Source organism: Xiphophorus hellerii, chromosome 15 (assembly GCF_003331165.1).
Source record: "Xiphophorus hellerii strain 12219 chromosome 15, Xiphophorus_hellerii-4.1, whole genome shotgun sequence".
Lineage (NCBI taxonomy): Eukaryota > Metazoa > Chordata > Actinopteri > Cyprinodontiformes > Poeciliidae > Xiphophorus > Xiphophorus hellerii.
Genome location: NC_045686.1, coordinates 19880511 through 19893154, shown reverse-complemented (window position 1 = coordinate 19893154; position 12644 = coordinate 19880511). Strand labels below are relative to the sequence as shown.

At 38.8% G+C, this 12644-nt stretch overlaps 1 protein-coding gene across 10 annotated transcripts in view; it reads right to left on the bottom strand.

Annotated features, from left to right (window-relative positions):
- nrxn3b (neurexin 3b) overlaps window positions 1–12644 on the bottom strand; it is a 424389-nt gene that overhangs the window by 291292 nt on the left and 120453 nt on the right. For all 10 annotated transcript variants that reach the window (XM_032584566.1, XM_032584568.1, XM_032584558.1 and 7 more), the window contains 2 exons: window positions 7953–8391; window positions 4010–4393 (listed from right to left, as the gene is read on the bottom strand). In XM_032584566.1, the coding sequence (XP_032440457.1) occupies window positions 4010–4393; window positions 7953–8391 (823 nt within the window). The remainder of the gene's footprint in view (window positions 1–4009; window positions 4394–7952; window positions 8392–12644) is intronic.

The following is a 12644-nucleotide window of genomic DNA, read 5'->3' as shown; positions in this document are numbered from 1 at the left end:
TTTTTCTTCCTGTGGGTGGAAGACAGGCCACACTGGTGTTCTTTTTGTTTTATGTGTGTGTGTTGCTGTGCATCAGAAACAGTGTATTGCCTCCTATTTCTTTGGATCTGAAATGTTAGAGAGAAAGCAAGAAAATGAGCAATTTCAGCAAAGCAAATTCATAATATTCCAAGAATAAAATTTTAAAAATATGAGAATAAAGTTGTAATAATGAGAATGAAATCATATTTCTATAATGAAGTCTAAAAAATACAAGAAATAGCTTGCAATAAAATGAGAATAAAGTCAAAATATTACGAGAATAAAGTAATATTACGCAAATAAAGTCGTATAAGACAGTCATATTATGACAAGAAAAAAGAGATAATATTATATTATTATAATGTCATAATGTCAGAATAGTCATAAATTTATTAGAATAATGTCATAATGTGAGAATAGTCACAAAATTACAAGAATAAAGTCATATATATATATATATATATATATATATATATATATATATATATATATATGTAACTTAGACTACTCCATTTATTTTTTAAACTGCTTCATCTGGGACTTAAGTACAAATTTTGCACCACAAGCAAGCCATTGCATACCATTGAAATGGTATGACAATAAAAGAATCCTTGAGTATTATGATTTTATTCTCATAACTTTATTGTATTACTCTTGTGATTTCTTTTTCATTTTCTTACCATGACCCTAATACTCCATCATCCTTCACATACTGTAGTTGCAATGAAAATACATTTAAAGTCGCCTGCGCCTCTGCATTTCCTTCAGCTGACTTTCCGTCAACTTTCTCAGAACACGACAAACACTAAACAAGCCCCACTTCTGTGTGTATGTGAGACGCAGCCTTTCAGGTTGTACATGTTGATATTCTCCACTGACTCTGTTAATGACAAATTATCCTCTCTCCACCTAATGTCACCGCTTGCTTCAACAGCCTGGTCTCCAGATGCTCATTACTCGCCATACAAGCAAGGTTCTTTACAGGCCCCGGGCTCTTGTGAGAGTGCTGTGAGACCTCTGCTGAACCGAGCAAATCTCTGTAAAATCGTGAAAAAGCCAGGAACAATCTGAACAATAGCCTGATAACACACTCTCCCACAGCCTGGAGTGTCCCCCATCTCCTCTGCTTCATAAAAACTTTATGCAGCCAATCTCTTAAAAACTGAGACAAGAAGAGCCCATTTCACCAGCAGGAAGTGCAACTTATCCACGCAGGGCGTCACGAACGACAAGAAAAACCTGGCAAAGGAAAGTGAAATCCTATTAAATCTTTCAGCAAAAGCCTTCCATAAATAATGCGAGGGGAAGTGTCCCGAGTCGCATTTCTGGCTTTTTGCTGAAACGGAACGCCGTCCACCTCTGCAGAAAAGCTATCGTTAGTCGGCCACCTCCGTCACGTCTGCGAGATTTGAGGAAGGAGGAAATCTATTTTCAGTCATTTTAGCTTTACTGTGCATGTTTTCCAACCTGTTAAATGCACACTAGGTTTTGCACACACTGAGATGCACCAAAACATCAGCCAGTGATCAATTTTCATCTTCAACGCTGATCTTTTTCCAATCCTGGAACAAAAAAACCCTCTTTGGTGAGGAAGTTGATGCCGTGAGAAGCTTGGTAATAAAGAACGTAACAAGGACAGGGTTCATACACATTTCAAAATGTCCGTATTTTTAGGTTTGAAGTGTTAAAATTTTATTCTGATGTTCTTACAGCATTATTGACATTTTATTTAAAAAAATATTAACCTTTATATATTATTGATTTTTGATATGATATGAAGCCATTTAACTACGTTAAATTAGAAAATTTTCAAAACTGGATTGTCTCACACTAAATGCAAATTCTTTAAAGCCTAGTCTCTGAACTTTGCACTTAGAAATAATTTGCATAAGATTAAGAAAAAAAAATTAAGCTTTTGCATTTCAGCTACACCTACTTACAGATTCAATTTCAGGTTTTATAGAGAACAAAAAAGTGGAGAAATTACCTTTTGTTTGATTTGTAAATGAGTGTGTCGGTCATTTAGTCAGTGAGTCAAAAAAAAAACTTATGGAAAAAATCAATTATTCAACATGTATGTTTCAAATCAGAAATAAAACATGTCAATGGAATAAAAATTAATGGAACGACTGCAATATTGAGAATTATTAGATTTTTGTGTCTAGAAAATGGAAGGAAAAGAGAATGAAACATTAACTTTTTTCTCCTTACTTATTCAGTTCTGAAAAGAAATCATGAAATCAAACTCTGCATTTATCCAGGCTGCTAACAGTGAATAGGAGTTTTGTAAACTGACAGAAAACTAGGTGCTAGCAATTCTCTTCCTTCACTGTTTATTACTTTTGAAAGCTCTCTACCTCAATTTTTTAAGCATAAAACGGAGCCGATAATTTGTACCCACCTTGGGGAGGTATTATTAAACTGCTGTATCAGTGGACTGACCCAGAGCAGAAATCAGCAGTTAACAGCAGGGTTGAAAGTATGTCAGGAAAGTTGCCATTATTAGGCCTTCATATACTCTGCTTAAAACAGAGAAGTTTGCTCTCACATGTAAGAATTTGCATTTTTATATGTGGAGCACATTTTTCCCCCTCTAAAATCTCACACTTAAAAATAAACTTCATTATAGGGAAAGGTCAGACATTTTTTGAAGTGGGTCTCTGTGAAGAGGCTTAAGAAGAGTTCCACCTAATCGGCAGTAGATAACTCTCTTTGTGACCGCACTTTAAAGAAAGGGGAAGGGAAGGAGGGGCCGGTCTGATCCAGTCAGAGACAAAGCATGATTTATTTTAAAATAATCTCAATTATGCTGTAGCACCTCAAACACAAAAGAGTATCACTGCCACATTAGATGGATATTTACGGTGAAGACGGAGGTAGTTTGTGGCCCATGACGATCACCTTCTCATGGGAAGCACATAGTGCAGAACTGAATTTATTCGGAGCTTCCACCTATAAAGCCTGCATGAAATCTGCAATGACTAATAAATATGTTCTCTCTCCCGGAGCTGCAGGAAAAGGATGATGTCATTCTTCTCCTGCAGGTTGTAGTTCGGGGTTTTCACAGCTTGTTCTCCATATCTTGGCAGAACTCCCGTCTCATGCGGTGTTCTACAACCATTTATGTCCACATGTTTTACAGGCTACACAATGCTAAAGGTGTACGTTGCTAACATCAGATGTTATAAACAGCTGGAATGTAAACGGTACTCGCTAGCTGCGTTCCCATTAGAAATTTGTGCAAACATTGAGTAAAAAACACAATTCCACATTTGAGGTGTTTCCATTAAGCAAGAAACGCGATTAAAGTCACACGTGAATACGTTTGTTCACGCAACAAGTCATTAAAAACATGACGTGCCATCATCCTCCAACTACTTCCTGTTGTCTTCTTCTTCTTGGTTTACGACAGTGGGAACATCTGGTTGTTGATCATGACTCGGGTATAAAAAAGTGTTTTGCCAAATAAACCAATTTTATTCCAACCTAAAAGTAAAACTAATTCAAGCACCAAAACATTTGACTGAAAAACAAAAATTTTTTTCAAAATTGCTATGTTTCTATTAAGCAAATTTATTTTCAAAAAGTCAAATTGTGCAATTGTGTGGATAATGGAAACGCGGCCACTGTGTCTTAAAAAATAAAGCAAAATCCTTCTCTGTCTGTCCCACATAGTGTGGCATCGCTTCTCATTTGGATATAAATGATCATTAATGACAGAAAAACTAGATAAAATTTTAAATGCCGTTAATGATAGTTCTTCGGGGGAAAGTGGAAAAATCTTTGATCAATGCACCTCTAACACACACACGAAACAGCTTGCAGCATATAAAATAAAACAAAAAAAAATGCTTTATCCTCCTTCAGCCTTCTTAAGTGAGAAATCAATAAACCTCCAAGTAAAAACAAACAGATTTATAAAGTTAATCTCTAAACAGATATACAAAATTAACAGAGTTTACAAAGCAGGAGTTAAAAGACGACTGACCTCTCTCGCAGGTGCTGTCCCAGAAGCCCGTTCCGGTGCAGTCGCAGATAAACCGGTTCCATCCCTCCTTACACATGCCGCTGTTCTTGCAGGGGCTGCTGTCGCACTGCTTCCCCGTCATCTTGCTGCACGATGACTTGATGCCAGTCACGTTCTGCGACTGCGAGATCTGCCGGATGTCCTTGCTGCGTCCGTCGATGAACAGGTCCCGGATGCAGCCCACATAGCCGTAGTCGAGCATAGCGGTCCAGAGCTCGGTAGGGAGCACCAAGCCCGCCCGGCTGTCGGGCAAACCTCCCAGGTAAAGGTCCCCTTCCAAGTCCAAGATCTCGTTTTCCCCGCTGGCTGTGAAAGGGGTCCGGCGGCTGTTCACCGAGATGATGCCTGGGTTGAAGAGAAGCGATTATTATTCCTTTTTTACTTTATTCTTCTTAAATCGAATATTGTTTGCAGTAGTATTCTTGCTCCCCCAAACCTTTACTTTTCAAGCTGTCATATTTCAAGTCATCAACTTTAGGCCAGGGGTGTTGAATGTTTTACCCAAAGAATTAAGACAAAGCAGAGCTGCACCTGGAGGTGTAAAAAAGTGTGATGATAAGAGTACAACGCTTTGCTCTGACGGTGCTGAACCATCATCTTTGCAGATGGTGCTGAAAACCCATTTCTGGAACCTTGATTTGCTTTGATCGCTGACACTCTACTTCAGGGAACCCCTAATGAGTCCCAAAACCACAGAAGAAGAGAACAAAATAAGAATAAATAGTTACACACTGTTTTTTTGCGTCAGGCGTCAAGTCTCTATTCAATCAAAATATAAAATTTGCCTTGCAGAAAGATCGGAGGAAGTCCACTAGAATTCTTTGCCCTCTTTTTTGTTTGAATGTATTTCTTAGGTATGATTCACAGTGAAACTGCTGTGGAAATGCATTTTAATACCCAGGTATGGTTTTTTGTGTCGGTGTATGATTGTTGGCGAAATAAAAACTGCACCAGTTGATTGTATTTTTTATTTCTGTCTACGTTCATTTTATTACTAGATGGAGCAGGTCGCACAATTTCCAACAATTCCCACATTTGTCTCGTCGGTCTACAGAATATTTTCCAAAAAGTCTTAGGGAACATCAAGATGGTTTTTTTTCTGAATGAGTAGCAGGCCTTTGTGTCTATTTTTGAAGAGTTTTTCATCTCGAAACGCTCTCATGGACGCCATTTTTGCCAAGTCTCTCTTCTATTGTTGAATCGTGAACACTGGCCTTAAATGACAAGATTGAGGCCCGGCTTGATGCTTTTCAGGGCTCTTTTGTGAATCTCATTTTGATTCGCTGGAGTCCAAAATCCCAGGAAATTGCTTTGTAGCCCTTTCCAGCCTGAAAAATGTCAATAACTAATACTTCGCTACAGTCCTTGAATCCTTTAGATTGGACCATGAGGTATTACTTTTTTTATAGAGCTTGTAGGCTTGTTTTCCAAATCTTTACAAAAACTTTTTCCATCGTGTATCTGAAAAAAATCCGCATTTACACATCAATGGAATGAAAACGCGAATAGGACTGGAAATCATGCAGTGAGTATAGAAAGCCTATAGGAGGTGGTGTAAGTTTGAACAGTTTCTGATCCACAGGAACGTTGTCATAATCCTTTGATTGTATAGAGGCGCATGTGCAATCTGTATATACTTCAAGCAAATCAGCGGATTTTGCTTAAACACGGCAAATAATCCAGTCCACTGTCATTGTGAATGCGTTGTTTGAAAACTGGATGAATGATGACGTGACTGGCATCATCGTTTGCTTATGTTTTCGATTTACCTTTGTAGTTTTGTCCATCCAAAACGTTGTTACCATGTGAACGAGAGGACAAAACATTTGTTTTACTGTCCTGGCGTTGTAGTGTAAATGGAGCCTTAGCCTACTAGATGACATCGGATTCTATTCAAGTGATTTCTTGAAGTGTTTGGGTGTGGCTAGTGGAATGAAAGAAAAAATGTGTGTATTCTCCGTTAAATCATGATTTAAAAAGACAGGCATTTCATTTACTTACATAGGGTCAGGTTAGTTCGGATACCTTTTTCCCTTAAATGAAATCTGAAAAGAGCCTTTTGTGTCGACTTATGTCATCTTTGTTCGGTGTTGAAATTTGCTTCACAAGCTCAGATATGCCAGAGTGACAAGTAATGAAAGCGTAGGAATATTCTAAGAAGACAGATGTCTGGGCCTGTATTACTTTCATTTTGCCTTATAGTTGTTATATCTTAATTGCCACCTTAAATATTTTACTTTTTTCTTTTTTAAATAGAAACGGACGTATTATTCAGCAGGCGGACTCTGCTCATATCACATAGCCTATGCTGTACAGGATATCTTCTTCAGCCTCTGTTGAGGTCAAAAGCATATGGTATAGGAGATAAAGAAAAATATCTCGTTTTTCCCTCACAGCCTACCATTAGCTTGCACGAGAACAGTGAAATATGAGTTCCCAAATGTTATATTCATCTTGCAGCGCGGCAGAAACCCAAGCTCTTTGTGGACATGAAATTTAATTCACCCAGACTTCTTATTAACATTTCACTCATGCCACAAGTGTGATTATGCCTGTTCTTAACCATCTTTCAGTCTGCTATCCATTTATCTGTCTCATTCCTCTTTTTCCCAGTGAAGAAATCCAACTTTCTGCTCCGCTATCGCACTTGGGGGCTGTGCCGGTGATTAATCAAAGCAGCGAGCTCTGACACATGGCTAAATTGGCTGCTCCAACCTGATATATAACACAGCAACTAACACAACCGTGTTCTCTGGAGGATCTCTCCTAATGCAGAGATTGTATTGAGTCTGGAGCTTAAGGCAAGAGAAGTTTCAACCCCTGTTCGCCAATACAATCTTCCTCAAGCATTTTCTGTGTATTTAGCTATGTTTTGAGGTCAGGAAACCAACAGATGGAAGGAAGCCAGAAAAAAATAGAAGGGGCTCAGTTGCTATTTAGAGAAGAAGAGAACTTTACCCTGGCAATAAATCATTTTGAGCCATCTATTTCTATTAAAGCTTTATAACATTCTAAGGTTGGGAATCCCAGGAAGCTAAAACAAGCTAGTGCATAATTACTTTACCGAGTGCTGTGGTAGGCAAAATGTTTCCAATAATTTCATTGTAACTTAATGTGCAGCAGTGGTTCAAAGTTTTGACAAGATGATAAATGTTGTGTCTGCAAGCTTCAGTTTTTGTTAGGGAAAGGTCAGGGTTTGGTTGTTAGATGTTTACACTATATAATCAGATTAAAATAATATATTCATATTTTTGATATGGATCATTATTAACTGATAAAAACATCTGACAGCTGGCTTTAAGATGGGATATGTAACTTTTATTTAAACAAATACGTTTTTTCCATATTTGTTAAAACAGTCACTATGTTGTGACAGTGTAGTACGAGACAAATGCACAGCTTGGTCAGAAAAAAACAATCACAGCCAGGAGGAAGAACTTAGCGCTGTCAATCATGCTCTCTGCTATGCTACAGCTTCTTCCAGTCAGCAGAATCTGCCATGAATGCTCGGGCTAAGAAGCATAGCCAACGATAATGGTGGATGAACAGTTTTCCTGTAATGGTAAGTTGTTTCTCCACCATTGGCACACTGAGCAGCGTGTATCTGAGGTTGATTGACAGCCTATGACCCTCCTCCTGGCCCTGATTTGTTGGTTTTGACCAGAAGTGGTTAATTTCTTCAGACACCAATAGTAGCCCAGAGAGACAGTGGAAGACTTTAATCTTTTCACACATTATTTGTCTCATATTATACTGTGATGATACAATGACGGTTTTTACCAAAATGTAAAAGGAAAGACCCCAACATATTTTTGAAAAAGTTACATACTAAATCCTGAAAACTGCACAACAAAATGTTCTCAAAGTACTCCCTCCCCTACTTTATTGTTTTCAGCATCCTTACCAGAGCGGCCGTCCCTCTGGATGTCCACATGGTGCCAGGCCCCGTCGCTGACTTTAGCCTGAGTGGCCTTGACCTTGATGGTCCCGGAGCCCATGTCCAGAAGAAGGTACAGCCCTCCATCTAGCAGCTCCACTGCAAAGAAGTCCACCTTGTTGTTCTTCTGGCCCTTGGCGTCGCGCCGGTTTTGCGGTTTGCCGTGGGTGAAGAGTATCAACCCATTGGGTTCCGAAGTGCGGAAGTCAAAGGATATGGAGCCGACGCGCTTGGTGTTCCACTTGGGCAAGGCCAGGAAGGAGTCGGGGGTCTCGAAGTTGATGGGGTCGAGAGTGGGAACGTTTTCACACTTGAAAACCACGTCTCCTTGGAGCTTCATCTTAGGGTCAACGATGCGGGCCAGGCGAGAGAGCTCCAGTCGGATATCGTTGTTCTTGTACACCACCTGAGGTGGGTAGAGAAAAACAAACAAAAACAGAAAGGAGAAACTTAAATGTGAACGGCAAGCTGAAAACCTGGTGCGAGGAGCGTTTTCCTTTAATAATCTTTTAGTGCAGTCATGAGTGAAGATTTAATCTCTCTCTATAAATGAATTGAACTCCATTGCCAACTGTGATATTATGGAATCACACTCTGGTATTATTAGACGTTGCAGATGCGAGGACAGCCGGATCGATAAAACTAATATCTTCGAGGATTTGTTTGTCTCAGTGATCTTCTATTTCAGCTTCAATTTATTCAAGATGGAAAAAAAGAGATTGTAAACAAAAGCAGGAGTGCATTTCTGTTCGATTGAACATCTACTCACTGAGTGAAGTGATGGCTAAATTATTGGTGAGTCATTCTTTGCGAGGCCAGGGGAAAAAAAACAACAACCACCAAAAAATAAAGGAGTTTGCGAATTGAAAGTGAAGGCCCAGGGGAAATTCATGACTCCCGAAGAATATTGCCGTTTACTCACAATAAATTCACACCAACCCTATAATCATTCACAGAAGAAATCAGCATCACATGCAAGTCAAATACAACAAAACACCAAAGAAGAAATGGAGAAAAATAGCATCAAATTGGAATCCACTGATGCAGAAAATTAATATTTCCCCTCCCCCACCCCCTTTTTTTCTCAGAAAGGAGTCGAGCTTTTTCTGGTATGTAGGGCAGAGTTTGTACAGGAAGCGACAACACTGTTAGGAAGAGCACAGCTGTCGGCAAACAGATTTTACTGCTGCGGGATTACTGGTAATCCTAGAAGATTTGTCATTAGATCGACACAGGTGACCCCTATTTCTGAAGTGGACTCATGAGGCAGGGGCCAAACCAAGAGAAGAGGAGAAATGAGGAAGAGATTAATGGAGAGGCATCGATCTGATATTAATATCCATATTGGTGCTGATATTGAAAAAAAATGGGGGTATCAGTGACAGTGTGCCCAATCCATAAGGATGGATCTATTCACTCTTTCTTTGTACTCTGAGCGATATCATGCTTTATTATTATTTAACATTATATTTATAATTCCTAATTGCACTTTCTGAATCATTTGAAAGAAGATTTGTTGCAGTTTATTTTTACATGTTTAACTAAGGTCAAACATGTCAGTTTTTCTATTATTTATCTTACTTTGGCTGTTTTACTCCTATGACTGAAAAAATTCAAGTTGTTTTTACATGTTTGACCAAGCTTGAGAAGCTTTGGTGTATTTAAGTGTGCTGTACTGGTGCAGAATTATCTCAAATTTGTGATTCAATACATTTATGTCTGTGTTTAAAAAAAAATTAAAAAATTCAAGTCATTTCAGCTTGTTTTTGTTTTTTCTGTATTGGGTCGGAATCAGCCAATACTAAACCTCGGGTGTCGGTATCGGAAGTGGAAAAAAGGGGATCAGTGCATCTCTAAATGTTAATACAAGTATTTTTAAACAATCTTAATTCTCCTGGCAATAATGTGTATAATGGCACATTTGAGCTTTAAAAGGTATGGCAGAGTACCAGTGAAAAGTCAACTTTCTTTTTTGTTGATTGTGCTGTGTGGATCTTCAGTGTTGTGTGTTTTGTATCGGCATCTTTTACTGCGCCGGAAGAAGTCAAAACCCGACTTCTCTGAGGTCAACAACAAGGTTGACCTGGAAAGAATTAACAAGTTTTGGTCTTAATTTTATCTGGATATTTGATCATGCTGTTCTCATGAAATGGTAGAGCTCACTTCTGCGATAGCCTGGGCTTTCAAGCAACGTCCAAAATATTTCTACAGGGTTCAGGTTGGAAGTTAAGTGGATCTGTGTTATTGTCCTGATACAGTACTCCATTGGCTCCAAGTTTTAACCCAGCTGGCCCAAAATGTGCCCCTCAGATGGATTGAAATGGGTCAGGAGGTTCTAATACAAACCAAGAATCACGTAAATTCATGCCTACCATAAGCCGGAAACAGCTGAAACAGCAGTATCTTTGTCTGCAGTGAATCCACTTTTATATCAGCATTACCTGACAGAACACCAACCAAGAGAGAAGCACCTCAACAACCTGAAGCACCACTGAAATCTTAAGCTGACCTCATGCCCAATACAAATTTCTCTATAGGAAAGGCTGTATTGTAGATTAAAGGTTGAGTAATGACATGGAGTATGTTTATATCAGTCAAAGTGAAGTTTAAAAGGATAACTATTACAAATATGGTGAGTAGGGATGCTCTGATCAAGTTTTTTTCTGCCGATTCCAATTCCAATCATCCATGAGGGCCGATCACCGATCATTGCCGATCATCTGGATTGGCTGTTAATTTTTTGCGTTAGGTATAAATGCTACTATGTGATCTGGCAAAATCACGATCTGGTAATAAATTCACCTAATTAAGATGTAAATATGCAAATACTTGCAGGCACAATACAGCAGCTATTCAGTCAAAAGGACAACTGAAAAACCTGCAATCAGTAAAACAATATTTAACAGTAAGGTTCTTAAATAAATCTCACAACACTGCATATGACAAATAAAGTCATGTAAAAAAGGAAACATTCATTCAATGTTAAACACAGATTGCATCAAAATAAACAATAATGAGTTACTAAATCAAAACGTCCTGAGAACATGGCTAGCTGATTATTGCTAGCTCTGACTGGCTGTTTCTGACCAAGCTGAGTAATTCTGCAGAACATAAGGAGGAGGCGGAGGAGATTGATTATTTTTCAGGGATAATCTGTTTTATGTTAGGACATAGTGAAAGTTTTAATACATATGTAAAATCTTTTGTTTGTTTACGTTACATGCTGCAACTTTAAGCAGACGTTCAGAGTGAGAGTTTACTGTCTGGTGGAGCAGAAACGGCACCACAGTAGTGAAATATTACTACACGTAGTGGCGGTCAACAGCAAGAGCAGAATCCAGGATCTTACACCTCTAGGTCGTTGACTTAAATATTTTTTGGTTTATTTGTTTAGCTTTTCTGACCATCACACTAATCCGGGTGAGTGTTGGTAGTTGTGCGCTGCTTTACTTGCTGTTTGATTGCTCCGGATGTATGTTTTACCTGCAGTGAGCCTCAATCTAGTCATGCTCCGTCAAGTGTTTGTTTTTTAAATGTCATATTAAATTCGGTGTGTTGATGCATTTTGACGTGCTTCATCCCCGAGGTAATTTTCCGTCGCAACACGCAAGCTTCCCCATTCGCTCTGAGCGTTAAAGTTCCTCACCACATTCCTTAGGATTTGGTGCTGCGTGCTTGTGCAGTGTGAAGAGGAGATAAGCTGCAGACGCAGGTTGTGAAGTAAAATGCAGGTGATCGGTTTTGGTGATCGGCAACACGAGACAGTGATCGGCGATCACCGATAATACACTTTTTCACGGAAATCGGCCGTGATCTGTGACCGATTGATCGGCACACCTCTAATGGTGAGTATGGTATCAAGTTCAAGGCCTATTTAGCTCCCAGTGGTACACATACATTGCCAAGAGTAAAAGAGGAAGACTTCCTCCCTTTTTCTTGCTTCACCTCAAATATACGAAAAGGTGGTTGAATCTTGGACAAAATTGGTTGTCAATGATGCCAGACAAACATCAAAACTGATTTTGGAATAAATGAAACAAGTTGACCTTAAACTACTGCCATATATCCAAACTTAGCCCACACAAAACACATAAAATATGCGGTCTAATTAGGAAGACTGATGAATTAACGTAAATCGTACCACTATTTCCAATAAGAACGGTCAACATTGGGCCAGAATTATGCCAGAAACTTGCTGGTGAAAACAAAAAGTGTGTGGTTTCTCTACAGCCAGCCTAGTGGAAATATTCCAAATATCACATGGATATACGCATATTTTGGAACTTTTACCTGTAATTGTGATCTTGTGTGCATTCTCAAATCTCATTTCCGATTTTTGATTTTGGATACAATTAAGGTTAACGTTTTTTTTGTACAATCATTTATGCCAGAAAAGGGAGGTTTCTATGGCACCGTAACAGTAGCTGCACTAACTATCAAGTGCAGGAAAACGTAGGTCTGGCAAATATTTAGTCTGTTTCTTCTTGATCAAGTTGCACAAAGGACATTTGATTTGGTGAAACTTTATCAGAAACTACATCCTTTAAAGTCGAGAGCCTTGTTTCTGAAACGCACCTCCTTGTGAAACTGTTTCCAGATAATACCATCTGTATGCAGATTTTTAAATCAATACCACCGTATCAAAACGCAATTACACAA